This window comes from Microcebus murinus, chromosome 17 (genome assembly GCF_040939455.1).
Source record: "Microcebus murinus isolate Inina chromosome 17, M.murinus_Inina_mat1.0, whole genome shotgun sequence".
In the NCBI taxonomy this organism is placed as follows: Eukaryota; Metazoa; Chordata; class Mammalia; order Primates; family Cheirogaleidae; genus Microcebus; species Microcebus murinus.
In genome coordinates, this window is record NC_134120.1 from 59,450,994 (window position 1) to 59,477,240 (window position 26,247).

The window sequence follows — 26,247 nt, forward strand, 5'->3', positions numbered from 1 at the left end:
AAGTCATATCACGGCTGTTGGCTAAAGTCCACGCTTGACTGTGCGCGCTGCATCTGTGGCTGTCGACTATAGTCGACACTCGTACCAAAGTGGCTAAACTGCAGATTCTGATTTAATAGGGTCTAGAGATTGACTCATTACTCCTGGGTGATGTTGGTCCACAGAGCACAAGGTTCCAAGAACCGTAATGGCTTTAGACTCCATTATTTAAAAAACCAAGTAGTTCCGGGTTAGTTTAACCATTCTCCAGATTGCTAGTTCTAATCCTTTCTCTTCCTCTAATGGGTGAGGTTACCCAGAAGTTATCACTAGACCTGCCAAGAACCTGGGAAAACCTTCAGCACATCACAGAAAGTATAAGAACTTACACACATTTGGCAAGAACTTACACACACTTGGCTTTAAAGGACCCAAACCTGTTACATCCTAGCTCAAATTCTATGTTCTTTCATTACCACTGAGTCTAAAAGGGTTAATGAGCACTGGCAGTTTGCAAACTGCAGTGCCCATAACATAAGCATCCACCAGAAGGCATTCTGGGACTACACCTTTAAAGCAGTTTGGGGGCCAGGCGTGGTGGCTCACACCTGTAACCCTAGCACTCTGGGAGGCCGAGGCAGGCGGATTGCTCGAGGTCAGGAGTTCGAAACCGGCCTGAGCAAGAGCGAGACCCCGTCTCTACTATAAATAGAAAAATTAATTGGACAACTAATACATATAGAAAAAATCAGCCGAGCATGGTATGGTGGTGCATTCCTGTAGTCCCAGCTACTCGGGAGGCTGAGGCAGTAGGATTGCTTAAGCACTGCAGTATGAGGTTGCTGTGAGCTAGGCTGACGCCATGGCACTCACTCTAGCCTGGGCAACAAAGCAAGACTCTGTCTCAAAAAAAAAAAAAAAAAAAAAAAAAAAAAAAAAAAGAAATTGATTGGCCAACTAAAAATATATAGAAAAAAATTTTGCCAGGCATGGTGGCACATCACTGTAGTCCCAGCTACTCGGTAGGCTGAGGCAGGATTGCTTGAGCCCAAGAATCTGAGGTTGCTGTGAGCTAGGCGGACGCCCCTGCACTCTAGCCTGGACAACAGAGTGAGACTGTCTCAAATAAATCAGTTTGGGTACACAGAGTATTTCTTACCATGTCACTGGAGTTCCAATCTACCAAAACAGGAATAATACTATTTGAAGAATAGATTTAAACTAATCATGTCTGCTCCCAACTATTACTTGGTATTCTGCCTCAGGTGGTTCACAGAGAATGGAATTGATCCCAAGTGGGATTTTTAAGAATGAGGCAAAAATATAAAGCCTGAAAACCATCTATGAGCAAGCTCCTTCTAGAACACACCCTAGATATACACAATTCAAAAAGCTTCCAGTCACCCCCTGCCTCTGGCACTTCACAGCCATGCCTGAAGGCCTTGTGAACATGCAGTACATGCACTGGTGCGCCTCTCGGTGCTTTGTGCAATGCTTCCCAAGTTACAAGCAGTTCAGACCAGGTTCCGTGCAGCCAAACAACACACAGCCCTTCCACGAGGGCCTCAAAGCCAAGTTTTACCTTCAGTTGCACTGGACGGAAGAGAAGTCTGAAGACATCTACACAACAGCCTCAACTGCGGAGCCTTTCTGCCACAGCCAGAGATGTTGACCTATGCCTCAGGCAGGAATAGAGCACCAAGAAACAGTCCACATGACACTGAAGCACAGACAAGACAAAGTGCAGTTTTTAAAAGGAAGATTTATTTGACAAGTTTCACTTAGCGCAATATACCTAAAAGGAAATCACAATACAATGAAAGATTTAAATCAAGGCCTCAGAATTTCGTACAAACACCAAGACCAACATCCTAAAGTATTGGTATTGCGTCTCAAATTTCCCCATTAACTTAAAAAAAAAGCTTCAACTTACGTGCCTTACAGGTTATTAAATGAAACTAGAATTAACAAACATGCCAAAATGTTTCACTTTAATTGTAGACACAGCTCCTATATTGAGTTTTACAAAAAAGCATGTCTTTCAACATGCATCCAAACAATGTTCAATATCATGTGGTATCATAGCAACATTTAACGTAATTCAACTGCTTTAACCTAAATACACTTACTGCTTAAGTACATCCTACAATATATAACTAACTTGAGAAAAGCTGGAACTTGTTTAACAGTTATACTTTACTCAACTTTGCTGTTACATCCTAGATGAGTGTTCAAAAATACCCAACCTTAAATCTTTAAAACAATCCTGATTTCCACTTATAGAGTAAGCATAAATCACAAGCTCGTATTGCAAAAAACTGTTAAACTGGTTTTGTTTTTCTTAAAAAAAGTTGACCAAGAGTCAGTGATCAGGATCAATTACATTCCCCATCCACCACTCATACTGGACATGCTAGACATCCCTCCCATTCCATTCACGCCCATAGATGCTCGGCTTCCACTACTGTAGTAGCTGCTGTTCATTGCTCCTTGGCTACCTGCAAAGAGATCAATTTGACATGTTAGGAGTAGCATCAGATCATCAGTCAAATAAAACATAGCATTCCAAGAAAAAGTTTAAAAAGTATACGAGTACAAATGGCTGCTGTCCAAAGTGGCGAGAAGCATGTTTGGGAAAGGGGAATCCCGACTCCAAACAAGTCTCAATTAACCCCTTTTCTCTGCAGTACCAACTTGCCAGATTCTTGCGCTACCATTTAAATGGATTCTTCAGGATCAACATGGAAAATTAAGTTTAAAGGAAAACTAGTGTTTTTCAAAAATTGCAAAATTACTTCATGTGTTTTAAGCTAAACAAGGCATTTTTAAAAATGTAATGTAAACATTTACAATGTGTCCCTCAAATGGCATATAGGAATAGGGAACACAGGGAAGTCTTGCTTTTCCTATTCATGATGGGCAGGAAGTGAGACAAAGCTGGACTAAAGGCAACTCACTGTGCCCAAAATGGCAGCCTCCATGGAGTTAAGTCAGAGCCATTGACTGCTATAGAAAGTGTTATTACAACATATCAGTATTTGCTATTGGGAATTTAAATTATATTTTTCGAGAAAATATTTACCTATGCAATGTTTGATTGAAAATCACTGGAGTTTTCCTGTAAAACTTGGTCTGCAAAAGGATTTTGTAGGGTAAGACTATAATACCAAAATCACCATTCTTTAGACCAACTGAAAGTTAATAAAATAAAACCAATCCTAGGTTAACTGACTAGTAAATACGGTCCTGAACCCAACCACCATTCCACTATTTAAAATTCTCCCTCCATCTAAAATTGATTTAATACAAACCAAAAGACAAAAGTGAACTATTTTATTTAAGTGGAGGCAGATGTTTTCTGGCTCGCAGCTTTACTGCAATGACTAGGTTTTAATTCATAGAACACTTCCCCCTCCCAATGATTGTTTCTGAAAATTAAGCTATTAAGAACACTTATATTTGGATTGAAAGTATATTTAATAACCCAATTTCACCCAAAGAGCCTGCATATTCCCAACTAAAGAAACCTGCCTAAAACAAATTATTTTAAGTATATAAAAAAAAATACTTACCATATCCACTCATGCTGCTCTGGCCACCATAGCCGCCTCCATAACCACCACTCAGCTGCTGGCTGGCTGGGCCACCATAACTGGACTGGTTTGCTGTTAAGTTAAGAGAACATTAGAACCTTGCTCCACATGTAATGTGGTACCTGGTGGTACCGGGCTTGTAATTCTACATCTATGATTTTCCAGACTTCATCTTATATTACTATAACCCCCTGTCTCCTTCTGCCTATTGTCTAGAAACAAACTCCCCTTCTAACCATCATTTGAGCTAGTAAATATGTAAAACCAAATAGCTAACAGTATACACATCAGCAGGACTAAATCCACAACTCCGTAAGTAGAGGCATTTTGAAGATCTTATAAAACTGCTTGGACTGGATTTAGTGGGGGTTTTATACCTAACTAATTATGCCCAAATTTAAATTTTAATCCTGTGTTTTTGCTAAGCAATTTTAAACTTTATATTCAGAAAATTTAACTAGTTTCATTCTGTAGTCCCCTCCCCCCAAAAGCACTTAAATATAACAAATTATCTTAACTTTTATACAACTCACACAAAGGTTTAAAGAAAAAGCCAGACACAAAATTCATTCATATCAAGACACTGCTGTCTTTGCCTAACTTAAATTGTCATATCCTAAACTCACTAAATAGATTAACTTAACTTACAATTGACTTATACAGATAAAAATGTTTTGGTTTTTAAAAAAACTAACGATATTTACACAAGCCCATGCCTCCCATCATTTGGCTACCATAAGCACCACCGCTTGCTCCTGCTGTAGAATTCAAGAAGAGTTCTACATATCTGTGTTCTGAAATGAGAGAAAAGGCATACAAGGTTAGCTTAAAAAAAGACACTAAAGTGATATTTACACAAACCCATGCCTCCTAGCATTTGGCTACCGTAAGCACCACCGCTTGCTCCTGCTGTAGAATTCAAGAAGAGTTCTACATATCTGTGTTCTGAAATGAGAAAAAAAAAAGTTTGAAAATGTTTGTTGGCACAAGAAAAGGTAAGCATTTAAACAAGTAGATCTATGAACTTCAAATACTTAAGGCAAAAAAAAATTCTAGCAGCTTCTCTAAGGTGATTTACTTGAACTAATTTTAGACTAGCCTTTAAACATTCATCTCAACTGTCAATTAAGGATATGCTTCCCAAGTTAGGTATATATCACAAATCCCTTTCAGGCATGCTAATTTAAAAACCCAAACTTTTTAACACATCTAACAAGTTATCAGAGTGTCAATTTCTCATACATCCTTTAATATTCTACTCAATCATAAATGTCATACAAATACCTGTTAAGAGCCCTTAAATACTTAAATCACACTTACGCATATTTGCTTTGTCTTTTGACATAGCTGCCACAGCGTCTTCATGAGTTGCAAACTCAACATCTGCTTCACCAGTTACTCTGCCATCAGGGCCAATTTCAATGTGTACTCGCACAGGGTTGAGTGGTGAAAAAAACTAAAACACAAGGCATTCCAAAGAATCAAATCAACTTTCTATCATTAGGAAAAATGGAAATTTATAACATGGTGTCCACTTAAACAGACCAAGGCTCAAGTTTTTACAGCCACAACTGAAAATGATTTGTGAATGTACCTTACACTTACATTATAAATGTCATTCTCAGTAGCTCTGTAAGGCAATCCACGCATGTGTACACAGTGCCCCGTTGTGCTCTGGAAAGTAGAGCCACCATCCCCGTATCTGTGATCAGACATTCCTGAAAAACAATAATTGAGGTCTAGATGGACAAGAGTGTTAAGTATCCTGCAGCTGAGAAATTCAATTCTTACCTTACCTCTTCCAAATCTATCTGACCCAAATCCATAGCCGTCATTATAGCCATTATAATCATCATAGCCTCCATAGCCTAGAAGATAAAAAAATACAGCCAATCAAATGCAGATATTCAAACAACGAAGGAATAGACTTGCCAACCCTTCTCAACTCTCACATACCTCCACCATAAGCACCACGCCTCATCCTCTCAAAGCCAGCTCCTCTGCCAATGCTGTTATACCCTCTGCCAGCCCCAGGTCTGTCATAGGGACCTGGCCGCTGCATGGCCATAAGCTTTCGTGGTGGATCATAATGAGTTCTAACTTCGGCCCGACTGCTCTTAAAGATTTCGATATACCTAAAGCATTGTTCACAAGGGAGGGGATAGGGAGGGGAGAGAAAACATTAGTTCATTTTATACAGGCATTTAGTTATACAAGAAAACAATCTAGTCATAGCCATGAAACTGACTAATATTTAAAAGCCAGATTTCTTATATTTGCATAGGCAATGACCAGAAATTCACTCAATAGTAAGATTTAACGTAAACTTTACAGAAAAAACGTACTCCTCTGAGGCAGAGCCCAACCTTAGGGGTAAAGAGAGGAGTACTGTGAATGTTTTAGGAGGGAAAGAATTCCACTCAACTTTCAACATTTCAAGTCGTAAATCCATTGGCAGCATGTATAGCAAGTGGGCTAAAAAGCCAGCCTCCACCAACAGTCTAGCCCACACTACACATTTCCTTTTGCCAATAAATACCCCAGCCTATGCTTTTAGTAGGAATCAGCATAGGTAAGCGCATGCTTCAATGAAAAATAGTCACAAGCAAAGAGAATAAAACCTTTTGTGACAATTTCTTGAAAGCTATGCTTATTAATACATATGCAGAATATTTATACAGCAAGAAAAAGTTTGTTGCATTTCAACTTTAAAAACAAGATCAGAAAGTATCACATTTTCTTATGGTAACATTAATTTACTAGGTGGGTGTTATTACAGCTAAAGCCAGGTTTGCATTAATTTTTTAAAGCCATAGTCTCTCAACTCCATTGACTGGGGTTAATAAGTTAAGAATCTTACAAAATTGTAAAGGAGACCAAATTAACTGGGGACAATTTTAACACCTAAAATTTAGTTTGATTGCAACATGGGACTGACATAGGAAAATTCTGAAAATTGTGGCAAAAGTCAATTAACTAGGACTAGGAAATAGATTAGTTTCATCCTTTTAAGCAGAGAGAATATGGATTTAATTATTTACCATAAGAAAAGTGACATATCCAACCAACCATCCATCCCCACCTGTGCCCTATTCTTTCCTTGTGTTTCTTTAGAGCCTTTTCAGCTATTTCCTGTGAAGCAAACTGCACGAAGGCCTCCCCCGTACTCCTCCCCTGGAAGTCCACCGGCAATGTTATCCCATTTGGCACGATTTCCAACCCTTCAACCCAAGGACAAATAACCCCAGTAGGGGGGCAATATTAACATCACAAGCCCAGAAATGATTCTTCTTATAGCTTTAAATAAACCAGAATTTTAACTTTAGGTGAATGGTATGCTTTCAACAAGTACTCTTTAAATATGCATTGCAATAAAATGAAGTTCCATTATTACAAATTATAACAATTCTTAACACACCCCATGGTACAGTACATTTTTAAAAACTTGCTGAACACAGGATGCATTAAGAATTCAACAACTTAAGAACATTCTTATCTATTCAACTTAATTATGTTGAGAATTATACAACAAGTTTCAAGCATTAAACAGCAACAGTTTTACTAAATTCAAGACACACCTTTTACCTCATTTTATATTTCAATGCTTTAAAGTTATTGGAACTTCAAGTTTTATAATGTACACATTTAAACATTTAAATAAAATTCAAACATTAGTTAAATCATATAATTGACAAACATACAATCTAAACTTTCAACAAAACTGATCTACACAGCACAAATCATGCACTCTTATGCTCTAACAGTAGTATCATTCACTTCTGGAAATTCCGTCTATGAAAAATTCTTTCCGTGGATACATTCCCAAGCTTACAAAAAGGACTTAAAGCACCTTCCTAGAAGATATGAAATTATGTTCATATTTAACGTTGACAGACAGCATTCAATTCTCACCAATTTAGATTAAAAACAAAACAGACTTGATTTCTAAATTTCTGACAAAATATTAGGACTTGATATATATCTAATAGTCAAAAATTTTAATACATACTAAACTATGAAAGGATTTCTTGCTCTTAATTCCAGTTTATCACAACTATTAATGGCATTTAAAATATACAATCTAACATTCTGCTAAACATGCAATCTTATCCGCTCTTCAGCATAAAAACATTCAAATACTTTAGGCCCAGAACAATTTCAAAATGCTTTTCTACTTCAGATACTGAGACTATAAGCAAACTATCTTTGACTTTCACTAATAGTTTTTATAATAAGGCTGGCTAAGCCAAGTTGCTTCTACAGCAGTTTTTTGCACAAAGAGACCATTAGAGATGTTTCTGGTCCCATTACCCAAAATAATTGTCTCTTACAACAGACACTTGCCCAAAAATTACAACAACCTGACTCATACTAATCTAATGTTAGGGGATCCTTACCTTTAAGTTCAAGTACTTTGCTGAACAGCAATGTTGTTGAAAACAATCCTCAAAGATCTACTGTGAACTATACTAAATATAGGCAAAGTTAACATTTTGCAAGTACTTAATTTCCACCTTTAAGATGGGCTTAAATTATTTGAAGGTCTCTAGGAAGAAAACATAAACTCATTGGCATATACTTACAACCTATTTAAGTACCTAAGCTATTCAACTGTAAGGTAAGCTAGCCAAAACTCACTATTCATCAACAGGACTACATACCTGAGAAGAACTGAACAATTTCTTCCTTGCTACATCCAAAGGGGAGTCCTCTAAGCCGTACAAAGCCATCATTGGCCGTGTCAGGACTATTTGGACCAGTATGCTTCAACACCCAATCCATTTCAACGTTGTTTGACTTGAATACTGAAAGAGGTGCTTAGAATTAGTCAATTTTGGAAAGTTAGAGAACTGGGTCTTTAGATAAGCTAGGAAGAGCTGCCACAAACTCCCTTAGATGACCATTTCCATGCGGTCAAATACCTAAAATTCAGAAGGGGTAAGACCTCTCCGTGTTTAATGTTTTATTTACTGTTACTAGGGCAATGTATATCAAACCTTCAACATATCTGTGTCCCATAGTTTCTCTGTCTTTTTTCAGGGCCAATTTGACTTCATCTTCTGATTCGAGTTCAACAAAAGCCTCGCCACTCGGTCTGCCTTCTCTTGTGTAGATGAAACGAATACCTTGAGCCCCATTTTGAATTTTGCAGTCTGGAAAGAAAACAACCGTTAATATAGAATTTAAAACCTACAACCACCTCTGGGTGATAAAGGAATGCCTATTCATGTCCCCACAGTAATGTACATCACTTCTGAAGCCTAAAATAACCTCACTGTTTATTGCCAACTCCTAGAGTATCTCCAATATTTAATAAGCAGTCATCCTCTCAAAAACTATCTCAGTCCCAAAGTGATATATTCCCAATCCACCAAGAAAATCCAATAATCAAAGCAGTTTCTTAATGAAGTTACTTCTAAGTCCTTGCTAATCGTGTTTCCAGTAGACATCCTAAAGGACAAAAGAGTTACCAAAAGAGTTACCAAGTCTGGACCTTGTGATTTTATGGCATTTTCTGAACAATCTTAAGAGTTTTGGTCTGGGGCATTTGTTGGTTTTACATGACCAGTAGCCACATTTTAAGATTTCTTACTCAATTCCAAACTGCTGGCCCAATACTCACCTGTGAAAGGGGTCAGTGATACCAAGCTAAAATGCTCCAAGTTGCACAGCTGAAGCCAAACCCAGTGTTGCCCCCTGCAAGGTGGCTTCCAGTGTACTTGGTTCTTGTTTTACAGGTCGTTTTCCGTTACCAATGCTAAATTCAGATAGTAAGTCAATACTACAAATGTCTTTACAAAACCTCTCAATTTCTTAATATAGTTTTATCAGTCTAGCCTTAAGCCAATAATGGGAACAAGAACATTCTGATAACGTTATTCTGGAAACCTACATACTGGGGGGGGGGGGCGGGGGAGGAGCTACATAGGCAAGAAAACTTCCCTGGGCTTCCGTGTACTCAACTGTAATGTGAGCCAGGTCAAGAAGTAGATAAGCAAGAACTCTTCAATTACCAAATCTTGATTAAATTGTCTGAAACTAAGAAGTGGCATTTTACCTTCCGAAGCAGAAATGTCCCTTTTCAAGCAAATAGCAAAATTGGAAATACTACCTATACCGTAAAATACTGAAAAATACTATTATTTGCCTACCTACTAGGCAATTTGCTCAAAATTAAGAGGGCTATCTCATCTTCCCCAATTTATCCTTTGGAAAAGACATCCATGAAAGGGCTGGTGTTTAAACGTGGGTAAAGAAGCAGGAAAAAAAGTCCTGCAAATCAGCCGCACTCTCCCAAGGAGGCAAGGGGGGAGGGCGGGGCTTTCGCAATTTCCATTGCGTAATAGTGTCCGGCCGGGCGCGAGCAACACAGCGGGAACCGGTGCCGCCCGAGCCCCGCCAGGGGGCGCCCGGGATCCGGCCCGCCCCGCCCAGGCCGGCCGGCCGGCCGCCTGCCCGCCCGCCCCGCGGCCCGGGTCTCGAACTCCCACCGCCTCCTTCTAACTCACCAGAAAAAAAACGCTGCACTTCATCCGCCGAGCAAGACCAGGGCAAGCCCCGGACCTTCACCACGAATCCCTCGCCGCCTTCGGTGCCCAACATCATCGTCTCTTAAAGGGTACTGTCGGCGAAACGGACTGCAAAGCGGGGACGAGGGTCAGACCTGAGAAATGCTAACTGAACTGCCCTCCGCCCCGGGGCGCTCCTCGGCCCTGGGCGCACCGACAGGAGCAGAACCCACGCGGACGCCTCAAGCCCGGCGACGCCAACAGCCAACGCCGCCTTGGCCAGCGACCGCACGCGAAGCCGCGCTGGACTCCCCAGGTGTCGGTGCCCGCACCGAGGGGCCGGGCCCGGAGCGAGCGTGGAGCAAGGAAATGGCGGCGGCCGCTTCCGCTCCGCCTCCTCCGACATCTCACACAATAGAGTCGGCGCGGCCTGCAGGCCTCGGCGGCGCTGCGAGGATTCGGGGGACCGTTCGCGGCTGTTAGTGGCAGCCCTCCGCTTGCCAAGGCGCCGCAAGCTGTACGAGAGGTCTGGGGGCAGCAATCCTCGCAAAAATGGCATCTACGTGGGGGGTCCTCTAGGCTGCAAACTCGGGTGGCCGACGACTCACCTAGAGACACAGCTCCGGCGTGGCTAAGAAGAAATGGCCAGCGGGCGCCTGCGCAACCTAAATAAGGCCCTTTGAGCAAGCTCTGCGCACGCGCGGCCAGAGGCCGTACCGCCCCCTTGCGTCACAAATAGCTCGAGCGCATGCGTAATTTCACGAGCTGGCCGCCCGCCCGCAGACAGGTTATCACGCGCATGCGTCCTGGGCTTAATTCCCCGCAGCTATAAACCCGCCTGGCCTTTTTGCGCCTGACTCTTCCCGCGAATAGTGAACTACGAGCCTCAGCGGTTTACAATTTAGTTTCATGCGCATGCGTCTTCCTTCAAACGGCTCTCTAGCCCTACCCGCCGGAGTGGGGGAGGGGAATGGCGGTAGTCTGCACCCTGTGGGGACCGTGTAGTAGTCCCGAGCTCTGGGTTGTGGTGAGGTAGACGTTTTCCTACCCCTACCCCTGACTCTTTTCTCAGCTCTGTCCTGGCGACCGGAAAGGACAGGCGAGGCCTTCAGGCGCTCCCTGTCCCTCGCCGGCTGCCTCCTGTCTGTCCCTAGAGCCTGCCGGAGCGGTCCGCCCCAGACCAGCGAGCCTCCCTGGGTGCTGAGCTCCGGTGCCCGAAACCACCCCCACGGCGCCTGGGGCGCCCGAAGCGTGCGTGCCTACTCTTCTCACCTGCCGCCTCGGGCCTGGGGCTGCGGACCAGCGGCTCTCCGCGCTGGGGTTCCCGTCCCCTACCCCGCTTTTGCCTAACGAACTCGCATCCCGCCTCCGCGCTGCCCGCCCCGGGGTCCGCCGGCGCTGAACGCCTGGGCCTCCGCTGGGGCGCCTCCGTGAGCCTGCGACGAGCCGCGGTGCGTGCCGGGCCCTGCTCGGGACTGGGTTCCCGCTTAATCCTCCGGAGGCTGAGTAGGTGCCAGTGTCTCCAGACGCAGTTCGAGGAGGCCCAGGGTCCTCCCGTGAGCACATGTGGCGTGAGAAGAGTAACGTTCGTGATTTCTAGCAACATGCCCGAAAACCGGGACGATGTATGTGGCCTCCCGCGTCTGATCTGGCTGCTCTCGCTCCCACCTCCCAAGCTTTGGTACACACAGCCCATAAACAAACAAAAGGCAGTGTTGGACAGTGCCACAGGGCTACCGAAGGGAAGTCCTCTCTAAGTGCCACCATGGGAAGATGCGGGCCAAGGACAATGGAGAACTGAATCCAGTCTTGATAGGTTTGAGAATACTGCAGAGGAGATCAAAACAAAGACAGGAGCCCAGGTATAGGCAGGGTAGGATTTGAAAGAGCATTTAGGCCTTAGCAAGGGTTTTAACTCCAGGTAGAGAAGAAGGAATTATTAATAACAGCTCTTCACAGGGGAGGAATAGGGGCTGCTGTACAGGAAAACTCTTGCTGCAAGTGAACGGGCAGGGTTAAGGATTATGCATGCATTCAACTGCAAACACAGCTACAGGAAATGGAAGGTTTTGGCTGAGGTCATCAAGAGATGGGACTCTCAGGTCCTCTAGCCAGGAGGTCTATTATCTGTGTAATTCAAAAGCAAAACAACATTTTGTGCTCTTGAATGCCCTCTTTCCAGGACATCACACAGACACCTTCCACCTCCCCTTACTAAGTTACAGCATTTGGGAGCTCTGGTCTTACTAGACCACCTAAAAACACTGGGTGACAGAGTGAAACTCCCTTAAAATATATATAGTGTGTGTGTTTATATATTTTATATATATATATGTCTCCTTTTATTTATTTATTTTTTTTTGAGACAGAGTCTCACTCTGCTGCCCAGGCTAGAGTGCTATATGGCATCAGCCTCGCTCACAGCAACCTCAAGCTTCTGGGCTCAAGTGATCCTTCTGCCTCAGCATCCTGAGTAGCTGGGACTACAGGCATGCGCCACCATGCCCGGCTAATTTTTTCTATATATTTTTAGTTGTCCAGTGAATTTCTTTCTATTTATAGTAGAGATGGGGTCTGGCTCTGGCTCAGGCTGGTTTTGAACTTCTGACCTTAACTTAAGCCATCCTCCCGCCTCCAGCATCCCAGAGTGCTAGGATTACAGGTGTGAGCCACTGCGCCCCGCCTCCTTTTACCTTTTAACAACATGGCCACAAACCTAAGATGTTTATTTTTCCTAATTCTTTTCTAAAGCTTTCTGGGATTTTCTTCCACAATAAGAGTAAGTGTAGGGCCGGGCGCGGTGGCTCATGCCTGTTTTCCTAGCACTCTGGGAGGCCGAGGAGGGCGGATCGCTCAAGGTCAGGAGTTGGAAACCAGCCTGAGCAAGAGCAAGACCCGTCCCTACTATAAATAGAAAGAAATTAATTGGCCAGCTAATATATAGAGAGGCATGGTGGCACGTGCTTGTAGTCCCAGCTACTGGGGAGGCTGAGGCAGGAGAATCGCTTGAGCCCCCAGGAGATTGAGGTTGCTGTGAGCTAGGCTGATGCCACGGCACTCACTCTAGCCTGGGTGACAAACTGAGACTCTGTCTCAAAAAAAAAAAAAAAGAGCCTTTCCGTCTGGCGGCAGCCGTCAGGTAAGCCAAGATGGGTGCATACAAGTATATCCAGGAGCTGTGGAGGAAGCAGCAGTCTGATGCAATGCGCTTTCTTCTGAGGGTCGCTGCTGGCAATGCCGGCAGCTCTCTGCGCTCCACAGGGCTCCCCGCCCCACCCGACCGGATAAAGCACGCACACTGGTATACAAGGCCAAGCAAGGTTACGTCATATATAGGATTCGTGTGCGCCGTGGTGGCCGCAAACGCCCAGTTCCTAAGGGTGCAACTTATGGCAAGCCTGTCCATCATGGTGTTAACCAGCTAAAGTTTGCTCGAAGCCTTCAGTCTGTTGCCGAGGAGCGAGCTGGACGCCACCGCGGGGCTCTGAGAGTCCTGAATTCTTACTGGGTTGGTGAAGATTCCACATACAAATTTTTTGAGGTTATCCTCATTGATCCATTCCATAAAGCTATCGGAAGAAATCCTGATACCCAGTGGATCACGAAACCGGTCCACAAGCACAGGGAGATGCTGGGCTGACATCTGCAGGCCGCAAGAGCCGTGGCCTTGGAAAGGGCCGTAAGTTCCACCGCACTATTGGTGGTTCTTGCCGTGCAGCTTGGAGAAGGCGCAATACTCTCCAGCTCCGCCGTTACCGCTAATAAGTAATGTTTGTAAAATTCATACCTAATAAACAATTTAGGACGGTCATGTCTGCTTAAAGGTGTTATTTGTCTGTTAAGCTAGTCTGCAGATTGTTTCATGAATGCTTTGTCAAATATGAAGTTAAAAGTGCAATAATGTTTGAAGACTGTAAGTGATGGTGTGTCTTGTTTCTAATAAGATAAGCTTTTTTTGTCTTTGCTTTATCTTATTAGGGAGTTTTATGTCGGTGTTTAAAACATGCTGTGTGGTATAATAGGTGTAAAATAAATTCTTTAAAAGAGGAGTGCTACAACTACCCTGTAGATTTGTTTGGTGCATGTGGTGAAACCTACAGCTTTACTGGGATGATGGCAATGCTCTGCTGGGTTTTGTTTAGAAATCTTTAGGGTAGGAGGAGGATATCCTAACCCTATGTCGTGGTCACGTAGAAAAATATGAGCTCGTGTAGAGCCCACGTCTTCAGATTTAGTCCAGTGTTCCATTTGTTTCTGAAAGAAAAGTTTAAAATGCCACCATTTTTGGAACTGGATATACTTGTTGCAATAGGCTTATCTTACGAATGAAACCTCTGGGTTAACCTAAAACTTGCCTCAGTCTTCATTGTACCATTTTAAATTGACATAAGAGATAAAAGCTGCTCCTGATTCAATCCCATGGCTCCATGAAATCTAGAGTCGTGGATTCTATACATATAGACAGTAGTGATATTTACACTGTATTTTGAAACTGATGGAAATTGAATGTTAGGCAAATAAGAATCATTAACCTTATGTTTGTTAGCTGGCAAGCCAGAGGCCATTAGGTAAATACATTTCAAATGTCAGGTGAGAAAATCAAAGTCACCTTTATTCAAGATTTTTAAATACTTATCTGTAACACTAACTTGCGACCATTATAAATCCTCTAGCCACATGAGGGGTAAAAGTATAGTTGGCTGCTTAAAAATACGTCATTCTCAGTCCATTCTTAACAAATCATCTTGGGTCAACCCAATCCATAAGGTTACAGGGAAGAGTCATACATAGTTGGTGTCAATGTAAATTCATGGTTTCCAATATAACCTTACATATCTGCAGTTTGTTTCTGATCAAAACACCCTGAAAATCCTTAGCCTTTCACAAAGTTGGGCCGTCAGTTATGGCTCACCTTCACTTTAAGCACCCTGCCACATTTATGTTTCCTGTGTTCAGTGGACTAGGCTAATGTTTCCCAGGGTAAATTGGAGTGTGAAGGAAATACAGAAGAGGAGTTGCTCCATTTTTTCCAAATTCTGAGTTTTCTGACTTAAGAGTAATTTGATTTCAAAATTCAATTGATGGTTTTCCTGAACCAATTTTTCTCTAGGGGTTTCAAAAGGTTCAGTTAATCGATGTCCAGAAAATATTAATAGGCTCATAAAATTTGAGACCTAAGACCTAAATTACTTTCTAAAAAAAAATTAATTTGGATTTTGTGTAGACGTTGTTTAACAAAAGGAATAAATGTCTATTAAGCTGAAAAAAAAGAGAGTAAATATACTATGTAATCATCATAGAAAGATTAGATCATTTCATTAGGATAGATTTCTGGAAGCAAAATTATTATATGAAGGGATCTGAGTATTTTTAGGACTACTAATACTAAAAGGTTATAGTAATAACCTTGGTAATCCTCTGTGGTGTGCAAGAGTTCCATAACCTCCATTTGCTAGCACTGAGAATCTCCTCTCCTTTGCTTTTTTTGGTTTTTTTTTTTTTTTTTTTTTTTTTTTTGAGACAGAGTCTGGCTTTGTTGTCCAGGCTAGAGTGAGTGCCGTGGCGTCAGCCTAGCTCACAGCAACCTCAAACTCCTGGGCTCGAGCGATCCTTCTGCCTCAGCCTTCCGAGTAGCTGGGACTACAGGCATGCGCCACCATGCCCGGCTAATTTTTTATGTATATATCAGTTGGCCAATTAATTTCTTTCTATTTATAGTAGAGACGGGGTCTCGCTCTTGCTCAGGCTGGTTTTGAACTCCTGACCTTGAGCAATCCGCCCGCCTCGGCCTCCCAAGAGCTAGGATTACAGGCGTGAGCCACCGCGCCCGGCCTGGTTTTTTTTGTTTGTTTGTTTGTTTTGGGTTGTTTTGAGACAGAGTCTCACTTGTTGCCCAGCTAGAGTGAGTGCCCTGGCGTCAGCCTTGCTCACAGCAACCTCAAACTTCTGGGCTCAAGCGATCCTCCTGCGTCAGCCTCCCAAGTAGCTGGGAATACAGGCATGCGCCACCATGCCCGGCTAATTTTTTGTATATATATTTTTACTTGGTCAATTAATTTCTTTCTATTTTTAGTAGAGACGAGGGGTCTTGCTCAGGCTGGTTTCGAACTCCCTACCTCGAGCACTCCGCCCGCCTCGGCCTCCCAGAATGCTATTACAGGCATGAGCCACCACGCCCAGCTCCTTTGCTTTTGGTTTACTACTGAGAAAAACTATTTCTCATTTGCATCTATTTAATTACTTATGAAGTAGAATAAATTTTATACTTTTCTAGCCAATTCATTTGCATCTGTTTGATTACCAGTGAGGTAGGACAAATTACATACCTTTATAGCCAATGCCCTCATACATAAATTGTCCAACTTATATTTTTTAAAGTTTCTTATAGAAAAAGTTCAACTTCTTTCCCCGATGATCTTTCAGTTTTGGTGTACTTATTATACAAAACTCTTTATTAAGGCTATTGACCCTCGGTATAGGTCCCCCAGACATTTTTCTCAGATTGCTTACCTTTTAATTGTTGCTATTCTTTTTTTTTTTTCTTTTTTTTTTTTTTTTTCTTTTTAAGGTTTAACCATACAGGAGTTTTTAATTTTGCTCATGTCAAATCCAATATATTTCTTTGAGCTATATCTCCATGCGTCTGAGGTGAACACAGACGGAACAGGCAGGGTTGAGGATTATGCTTAAAGACACATGTAATGGGCCAGGCATGGTGGCTCACATCTGTAATCCTAGCACTCTGGGAGGTGGAGGCAGGAGGATCGCTCAAGGTCAGGAGTTTGAGACCAGCCTGAGAAAGAGCAAGACCCCGTCTCTACTAAAAATACAAAGAAATTAGCTGGACAACTGAAAATATATAGAAAATGTTAGCTGGGCATGGTGGCGCATGCCTGTAATTCCAGCTACTCGGGAGGCTGAGGCAGGAGGATCGTTTGAGCCCAGGAATTTGAGGTTGCTGTGAGCTAAGCTGACACCTTGGCACTCTAGTTGTGGCAACAGAAGTGAGACTCTCTCAAAAAAAAAAAGACAAATGTAATGATATGTGCGGAAAAAGCAGAATACAATATTAACAAGTAGCATTATCAAACATAGCACAGAAAGAGACTGCTCAGTGGAACAAAATCTAGAAACAGGTGCATTGACAATTCAGTATTCATTAAGGTGACATTTCATATCAGAATAGAAAGGATACTGGGCACAGTGGCTCATGCCTGTAATCCTAGCACTCTGGGAGGCTGAGGTGGGCAGATCTCTCAAGGTCAGGAGTTCGAAACCAGTCTGAGCAAGAGCGAAACCCCATCTCTACTAAAAATAGAAAGAAATTAATTGGACAACTAAAAATATACAAAAAAAATTAGCCAGGCATGGCAGTGCATGCCTGTAGTCCCAGCTACTCGGGAGGCTGAGGTAGAAAGATCACTTGAGCCCAGGAGTTTGAGGTTGCTGTGAGCTAGGCTGATGCCACAGCACTCTAGCCAGGGCAACAGAGTAAGACTCTGTCTCAAAAAAAAAAAAAAATTATATATATATGGAGAGAGAGAGAGAGAGAGAAAATTAGCCAGGCATGGTGGCTTATACTTGTAGTACCAGCTACTGGGGAGGCTGAGGCAGAAGGATTGCTTGAGCCCAGGAGTTTGCAGTTGCTGTGAGCTAGGCTGACTCTAGCCCGGCAACAGAGTGAGACTCAGTCTCAAAAAAAAAAAAAAAAAAAAAAAAAACTAAAAAACTCCAGAATGGAAAGGATTTTCTTTTTCTTTTGAGACAGAGTCTCACTTTGTTGCCCAGGCTAGAGTGAGTGCCGTGGCATCAGCCTGGCTCATAGCAACCTCAAACTCCTGGGTTCAAGCAATCCTGCTGCCTCAGCCTCCCAAGTAGCTGGGACTACAGGAATGCGCCACTATGCCCAGCTAATTTTTTTTCTATATGTATTAGTTGGCCAATTAATTTTCTTTCTATTTATAGTAGAGACGGGGTCTCACTCTTGCTCAGGCTGGTTTCGAACTCCTGACCATGAGCAATCCGCCCGCCTCGGCCTCCCAGAGTGCTAGGATTACAGGCGTGAGCCACCGGGCCCGGCCTTCTTTTTCTTTTTTTTTTTTTTTTGAGACAGAGTCTCACTTTGTTGCCCAGGCTAGAGTGAGTGCTGTGGCGTCAGCCTAGCTCACAGCAACCTCAAACTCCTGGGCTCAAGCAATCCTCCTGCCTCAGCCTTCCCAGTAGCTGGGACTACAGGCATGCGCCACCATGCCCAGCTAATTTTTTCTATATATTGGAAGTTGGCCAATTAATTTCTTTCTATTTATAGTAGAGATGGGATCTCACTCTTGCTCAGGCTGGTTTCCAACTACTGACCTTGAGCAATCCGCCTGCCTAGGCCTCCCAAAATGCGTGAGCCACCACATCTGGCCTGGAAAGGATTTTCAATAAAAGGTATTAAAACTAATGACTAGCAATTTGGGGGAAAAATGGCATTAGGGCTCTATCTCACACCACGTATCAAAGTAAACTATAAGTAGAATAGAAATTTTTAAATTTAAAAGTATCAAAAGCTAACGGTGCTCAAAACATGTATTTATAAAGTTGTGAGGTAAGGAATGCAATTCTTTTTATATAAATTTTAATATTCTTTTTTCTTAAGTTAGACCCCATTAATTGAAAGAAAGGCAATTCTAGCATGAAATTAAAGACATGACCACGAAGGAAAAGATTGATAAATTTGAATTACATAAAAATAATTTTTAAAACTCTGTATGGAATAAAGTGAGAGAATTGAAAGGCAAACAATAAACTGAGAGAAAAAAGCTTTGCAACATATGTGAAACACAAGGGTTGTGTGTGTGTGTTCAAGTACGGTGTGTGAAATATATACAAACAATATATTGGCTAATTCCCAAAACAACCCAATGGGAGATATTTACTATGGCTGCCCCCAATTACAAATGGCAAACTGTAGCTTCAAGAGAGGGTAGGGGTAGTTAATTTGCTCCAGGCATACAGCTGGTAAACAGGGCGTGGAGATTGCCCTCCCAATCTGCTAGGATCCCTAGATTGCTGCTGGCAGTACAGACTCCAAGGAACAGAAACCTGCCATTTGCAAAATATGCAAATGATTAATATACAGGAAAGGTGTCCCCTTGAGTGGTAACCAAACAAATGTAAATTAAATAAAATAATGCAATGCTTTTAGCCACTAATTTTCAAATTAATGACCACTTATTTATTTTTTTAAGACTTCAACAGTTAAAGTTTAATACACACAGATTAGCTTAAAAATATGGAACGCTTCATGAATTTGCGTGTCATCCTCGAGCAGGGGCCATGCTAATCTTCTCTGTATGGTTCCAATTCTAGTATATGTGCTGCCCAAGCGAGCACGAAATTCATGACCATTTAAAAGAGCAACTAGGCCGGGCGCGGTGGCTCACGTCTGTAATCCTAGCTCTCTGGGAGGCCGAGGCAGGCGGATTGCTCAAGGTCAGGAGTTCAAAACCAGCCTGAGCAAGAGCGAGACCCCGTCTCTACTATAAATAGAAAGAAATTAATTGGCCAACTGATATATATATATAAAAAAAATTAGCCAGGCATGGTGGCGCATGCCTGTAGTCCCAGATACTCGGGAGGCTGAGGCAGAAGGATCGCTGGAGCCCAGGAGTCTGAGGTTGCTGTGAGCTAGGCTGACGCCATGGTACTCACTATAGCCTGGACAACAAAGTGAGACTCTGTCTCAAAAAAAAATAAAATGAAAAAAAAGAGCAACTAATAGGCCGGGTGCAGTGGCTCACGCTTGTAATCCTAGCACTCTGGGAGGCCGAGGCGGGCGGATTGCTCAAGGTCAGGAGTTCAAAACCAGCCTGAGCGAGACCCCGTCTCTACTATAAAAATAGAAAGAAATCAATTGGCCAACTAATATATATATATATATATATAAAAATTAGCCGGGCATAGTGGCTCGTGCCTGTAGTCCCAGCTACTCGGGAGGCTGAGGCAGTAGGATTGCTTGAGCCCAGGAGTTTCAGGTTGCTGTGAGCTAGGCTGACTGCACGGCACTCACTATAGCCTAGGCAAGAAAGCGAGACTCTGTCTCAAAAAAAAAAAAAAAAAAAAAAAGAGCAACTAATAGAGCTGAAAAGGATACAAGGAGGTGTCATGCACACATATTGTGGTTACAATGTAAATTGGTACATTCTCTGGGGGCTACTTGCAAGATACATTGAAAATCTTAAAAATACACATCCTCTTGGACCCATACCTCCACTTATGCACAGATTTAATTAAAGAATGTTCATCGCAGCATGAAATACGGAAATTTAAGAAAAAAACTTAATGTCTAATTATGTATGGAATAAATTGTGGTACATCCATACCACACATTCTCGGTTTTCTGAAATATGTATTAGTACACACGTACATAGAAAAAAATACATATCGGAAAAGATGCAGTCCAACATGTTTAGAGAAACTTTAGGTGGTGGGAGCATGGGTGTACCTTTTTGCTTCTCAGTATTTAAAATTGCTTCAATGCTGAATATTGATTCATTACTCGTAAATACAAAACTTTAAAATTCTGGGTGATAAAGGTGATCGGAACGTCAGGGCTCCACAGCTTCCTTTCCTGCGCCCGTGGCCCGCGGCACCAGCTGCCTCGGAGTGCCCGGAGCGCCGCAGAGACCGGGAGCGGGGACCACCGGGCCAGCAGCACGGGGCGCGGCGGGCGGTCCCCGCGCCTCGCTGCCACCCACGTGCCCCACTGCGTTAAACCCGGTCGCCCGCCAGCTCTCCCCAGCCGTGGCGACGCGAGTTCGGGCCGGGCGGAGGCAGCGCGGCCTCTGCGGGCGCGCCGGGCGGCCGGCTGCCAGGCTCAGCCAGGGCGCTCCCGGGCCCGGGTTTCCAGCCCGTCCACAAAGCGTTCGTGGCGACCGTGCGTCCGCACGTGGCCCCTTGGCTGTAAGCATGTCTAGCGTCGAGGCTGCGCTTTAGCGTGTCGAGGGCGCAGTCGCGGGGTGGTAGGCGCACCCCAATGTCGCGCGAGCAGGGCCGCCGTCCGCCTCCAGGGCTCCTTCCGCCGCTCGTGCTGAAACGCGGCGGCAGGAAACAGCAGCTCCTCGGCCTCCGCCGCGTTCCGCCCTGTGGGCCCCTGCCGGGCGCAGCGCCAGTGCTTCCGCCGGCAGCTCCCCGCGCCCTGCCTGCTAAGGCTGCCGGCGCCGCCGTGCGTGCGCGCGCGCGCCGTGCGTCCGTGCGCCGTGCGTCCGTGCGTCCGTGCGCCGTGCGTCCGTGCGCCGTGCGTCCGTGCGCCGTGCGTCCGTGCGCCGTGCGTCCGTGCGTCCGTGCGTCCGTGCGCCGTGCGTCCGTGCGCCGTGCGTCCGTGCGCCGTGCGTCCGTGCGTCCGTGCGTCCGTGCGCCGTGCGTCCGTGCGCCGTGCGTCCGTGCGTCCGTGCGCCGTGCGTCCGTGCGCGGGCGGGCGTCCACTGCCGCCGCCTTTCCGCCGCGGCGGAGGGCGCTGCGCCGGGCGCGGGGGTGCGCTCGACCCCTGCTCTCCAGGCCTTGCGGCGCACAGAGCCAGAATTGCTAGGTCGTGCGGGGATTCCGTCGTCAGCTTTGTTTTAAGAGCCTGGGCTTCTGAGCCCGTGGGTTTCGATGGCCTTGGCCTCGCCGCCTGGTAGCCGGACCGCGGCGCCGCCGGCTTCCGCCACATGCGCGTCGTGGGCGCGCGGGGACGGGCCGCGGAGTGGGGCGCAGCTTCGCGAGATAATTGACGGCGTTCGTGACCGAGCTTATCCTCTCAGCCAGGACGATAACGGTGTTTGGGGATCAAAGAATGGATGAGTGTTCTAGAAGATATTACGAAACTTTTCAAAGCGGTAGTTGGTAAAAATTTATCTGATGAAGAGATATTTCAGCAGTTGAATCAGTTGAACTCATTTCATCAAGAAGCGATCATGAGGCTGGCGCGACGGCTCAGGCCTGCAACCCTAGCACTCTGGGAGGCCGAGGCGGGCGGATTGCTCGAGGTCAGGAGTTCGAAACCAGCCTGAGCAAGAGCGAGACCGTCTCTACTATAAATAGAAAGAAATTAATTGGCCAAATAATATATAGAGAAAAAAATTAGCCAGGCATGGTGGCGCATGCCTGTAGTCCCAGCTACTCGGGAGGCTGAGGCAGGAGGATTGCTTGAGCCCAGGAGTTTGAGGTTGCTGTGAGCTAGGCTGATGCCACAGCACTCTAGTCCGGTTAAGACTGAGACTCTGTTTCAAAAAAAAAAAAGCGATTGTGAAATGCTTAAAAACTAGAAAAGATGAGATCAAACAGGCTCTGTTAGGAGAAATTGTTGATATTTCCTCTGCACAGCTACAGAATTTTGATTGGCAATAAAGCTTGCATTTTCTGGTGACAAGATTGCTGTATTACAAATGCCACTTTTACATCTTCATCTAAAAGAAAATGGTGAAGTAAAACTGTATTCTGTTGAAATGAATAAGGAAGAGCTGCAGAAGCTGATAAATTCCTTGGAAGCAGCTAATAAGGTGGTCCTGCAGCTGGAATGGCTGGAAATGGTGAACACCAGCGCTATCAGATTTCACTGCTGCAGTTGGCACCCCAGAGTACTGTCCGTTCAGAAACCCAGCGATGTATTTATTGGCTGCTACACCGGCCTGGGAAAGCAGCAGTGCTGAGACTACAACGATAAAAATGTATCAATATCTCTAAAGAACAGGAAATTACATGGTTAATAGGAAATGCATAAAATGAAAGATGAAAAATCTATAGTAGTTGTTTATATTTTCATAATGATTGTTTTGCCTCATTTGATAAATATTTGCAAGATCTTTGGAGATACTTTTTTTTTTTTTTTGAGACAGAGTCTCGCTTTGTTGCCCAGGCTAGAGTGAGTGCCGTGGCGTCAGCCTAGCTCACAGCAACCTCAAACTCCTGGGCTCGAGTGATCCTCCTGCCTCAGCCTTCCAAGTAGCTGGGACTTCAGGCATGCACCACCATGCCTGGCCAATTTTTTGTATGTATATTTTTAGTTGGTCAACTGATTTCTTTCTATTTTTGGTAAGACGGGGGGTCTCACTCAGGCTGGTTTTGAACTCCTGACCTCGAGCAATCTGCCCGCCTCGGCCTCCCAGAGTGCTAGGATTACAGGCGGGAGCCACCACACCCGGCCAGTAGGTACTTTCATTGAAAGCAAAAAATAGGTTCTAAAGTAATGTAAACATCGGCATGCAAAATCCTGTCGAAACAAAAAAAAAAGTAATGTAAACATACAAAGCACAGATATACTTGAATATTGCTTGAATTATGTGACTAGCGTGGACATATGGATACATCATTTGAGGTATTTTTAAAAATAAAGTTTAGGGCGCGGCTGTCCCCGCCCGGAGCCGCAGACGCCCCCGCCCCAGTCACCCGGCTGGCGTCCACCGGCAGAAGGAGCAGCCCCTGGCGCGCCACGGTCCCTGCCAAGTCTGCGGCCGTGAGGGAGAGGTTCGCCCGGTTCCTGCACGAGAAGAACTGCATGACTGACTTCCTGGCCAAGCTCGAGGCCAAAACCGGCGTGAACCGGAGCTTCATCGCGCTTGGTGTCATCGGACAGGTGGCCCTGTACCTGGTCTTCGGTTATGGAGCCTCTCTCCTCTGCAGTCTGATAGGATTTGGCTACCCAGCCTACGTCTCAATTAAAGCCATAGAGAGCCCCAACAAAGAAGATGATACCCAGTGGCTGACCTACTGGGTAGTGTATGGTGTGTTCAGCATTGCTGAGTTCTTCTCTGACCTCTTCCTGTCACGGTTCCCTTTCTACTACATGCCGAAGTGTGGCTTCCTGCGGTGTGCACAGCCCGAGCCCTTCTAACGGGGCAGAACTGCTCCACAGGCGCATCCTCCGTCCCTTCTCCTGAAGCATGAGTCCCAGCTGGACAGTGTGGTGAAGGACCTGAAAGACAAAGCCAAAGAGACTGCAGATGCCATCACTAAAGAAGCCAAGAAAGCCACCGTGAACTTACTGGGTGAAGAGGAGCACCGAAATCACTGACTGGACGAAACCTTTCTGCCCTTTCTGTGTCTTCCAGTTAAAGCTTGATGTTACATTAGGGACTGTAGTATAATCATTTTAATAATGTTGCCTTGGAAACTTTTTTTAATTTCAGAATATTACAGGGGTACAAACGATTTGGTTACACAAATTACTTTTGTACAGTTTGAGTCAAAGTTATGTGTGTCTGTCACCCAGATAGTGTACGTTGTACCCATTAGGTGTGAATTTACCCCATCCCTCCTCTCCCCGCCACCACCTGCTTGATCTCCATTGAATTTTACTACCATATGCACAAATGAGTGTTGATCATTTAGTTCCAAAATAATAGTGAGTACATGTGGTGTTTGTTTTTCCATTCTTGCCATACAAGTAGGATGGTCTCCAGTCTGGAAACATTTGATATATTAAAAAAATGGAATGTGTTGTAACTTTGTTTGCATACTCTAATTTAAACTTAATGCAGTGGACAGTGTCCAGACTTTTGGAAAATATATTTTGCCTCTGGGTAGGAAACGATGTATGCTACTATCCTGCAGGAAGTATAAACAAATAAAATTATATATCCCACAGGCTATTACTTTATGGGGCTCGCTCTGCATGCATTTTCTCTGTATTTATATTTAGGATAATCTTAATGGTTCTACTTCATGTAATGTACGATTTCATATAATTCTTAAATGTTTTTAACATATCTGTGCACTATATATAGGGAAATGTTACTGTCTTGACTAACATGCATAATGCTTATGAGGAAGGAGGCAGGGGAAGGCCATATATGCTATTTACAACTGTACAATAAGACCAGCTGGAGGTACCAAAAAAAATAATAATAACTTTTAAAGAATGTATAAGCTGCATATATAACTCAGGAGATTACATATCTTTCTCATATTTCAAAGGAATGATTATAAAATTAAAATGTCTTAGAGAACAGCTCTTCATCAGACATGAACAAAAAATATTCCAAGTTTGTGTGAACAATCTTGAGTTTATGAATTCTAGAAACTAAAATTTAGACTATTGGAAATACGAAAATAACACTTGTTGCTTCTGTTTTTCTGTGTCTGGTTGGGAGACTATCCTATGATAAAAAGACAAGATGTCATTGTGTAGTATATATATTCAGATATCAAATAAGACTGTTTACAGGTTCATTTTTGCTATAAGCTCTTGATATTGAATTTAACACTTTTGGATATTAACAAATTCATTGGAAAACCATTTTTAACCTCAGTTAACTTTAAAAACAACCATTCTGAACAAATAAAAATGTCTTATTTTAAAAAATGATTTATTTATTATTATTTTTTTTTTTTAGATACATGGTCTCTTGAGTGCCATGGCATCAGCCTAGCTCACAGCAACCACAAACTCCTGGGCTCAAGCAATCCTCTGCCTCAGCCTCCCGAGTAGCTGGGACTACAGGCATGTGCCACCATGCCCAGATAATTTTTTCTATATATATTAGTTGGCCAATTAATTTCTTTCTATTTATAGTAGAGACAGAGTCTCGCTCCTGCTCAGGCTGATTTCGAACTCCTGACCTCGAGCAATCCGCCCGCCTTGGCCTCCCAGAGTGCTAGAATGACAGGCATGAGCCACTGTGCCCGGCAGTAGATACATGGTCTTACTCGGTCACCCACACTGCAACCCAGTGGCCATACCTCAGTGCAAAATGGAACTCCTGGGCTCAAATGATCCTCCTGCCTCAGCCTCCCAAGTAGTTGGGACTACAGGTGTATGCCACAATGTCCAGTTACTTATTTTTTTTTTTTTTATAGAGAAGAGGTCTCAATATATTGCCCAGGCTGGTTTCAAACTCTAGCCTCAAGCAATCCTCTCACCTCAGCCTACCAAAGTGTTGGGATTACGAGCATGAGCCACTATGCCCCACCAATAGCTATGTTTAACTTTTTGAGGAACAAACTCTTTTCCATAGTTGCTCCACTATTTTATATTTCCATCAGAAAAGCACAAGGGTTCCAATTTCTCCACATCCTGGACAATACTTGTTATTTTCTGTTGTGGTTTTGTTTTTGTTTTGTTTGAGACAGAGTCTCAATCTGTTGCCTGGGCTAGAGTGCCGTGGCATCAGCCTTGCTCACAGCAACCTCAAACTCCTGGGCTT

At 44.0% G+C, this 26,247-nt stretch overlaps 1 protein-coding gene, 1 non-coding gene and 2 pseudogenes across 15 annotated transcripts; 2 read left to right on the forward strand and 2 right to left on the reverse strand.

The window, feature by feature from the left end:
* Window positions 1-2,352: 2,352 nt before the first annotated feature.
* On the reverse strand, window positions 2,353-11,557 carry HNRNPH1 (heterogeneous nuclear ribonucleoprotein H1). Of its 14 annotated transcripts, none has more exons than XM_075993723.1 (14): window positions 10,690-10,783; window positions 10,082-10,210; window positions 8,570-8,725; window positions 8,234-8,377; window positions 6,655-6,793; window positions 5,529-5,707; window positions 5,369-5,440; window positions 5,178-5,290; window positions 4,893-5,028; window positions 4,458-4,517; window positions 4,277-4,366; window positions 3,552-3,644; window positions 3,062-3,111; window positions 2,353-2,477 (listed from the first exon to the last, which is right to left on the reverse strand). In XM_075993723.1, exons 2-13 carry the CDS (start codon window positions 10,176-10,178, stop codon window positions 3,062-3,064), a joined length of 1,329 nt encoding a protein of 442 aa, XP_075849838.1. In that variant the 5' UTR covers window positions 10,179-10,210; window positions 10,690-10,783; the 3' UTR covers window positions 2,353-2,477. The 14 variants fall into 14 exon arrangements, with proteins under 14 accessions (XP_075849838.1, XP_012645410.1, XP_012645408.1 ...); XM_012789956.3 differs by having other exon boundaries at window positions 4,307-4,366; window positions 5,178-5,311; XM_012789954.3 differs by having other exon boundaries at window positions 5,178-5,311; window positions 10,690-10,782.
* Window positions 11,558-12,459: 902 nt separating this feature from the next.
* Window positions 12,460-14,130, forward strand: LOC105885205 (large ribosomal subunit protein eL15-like; annotated as a pseudogene).
* Window positions 14,131-19,352: 5,222 nt separating this feature from the next.
* On the reverse strand, window positions 19,353-19,459 carry LOC142861746 (U6 spliceosomal RNA). Its single transcript, XR_012912901.1, has one exon. It is a non-coding gene; the product is annotated as a U6 spliceosomal RNA (small nuclear RNA).
* A 3,718-nt stretch (window positions 19,460-23,177) lies between these two features.
* Window positions 23,178-25,408, forward strand: LOC105885192 (receptor expression-enhancing protein 5 pseudogene; annotated as a pseudogene).
* Window positions 25,409-26,247: the final 839 nt, after the last annotated feature.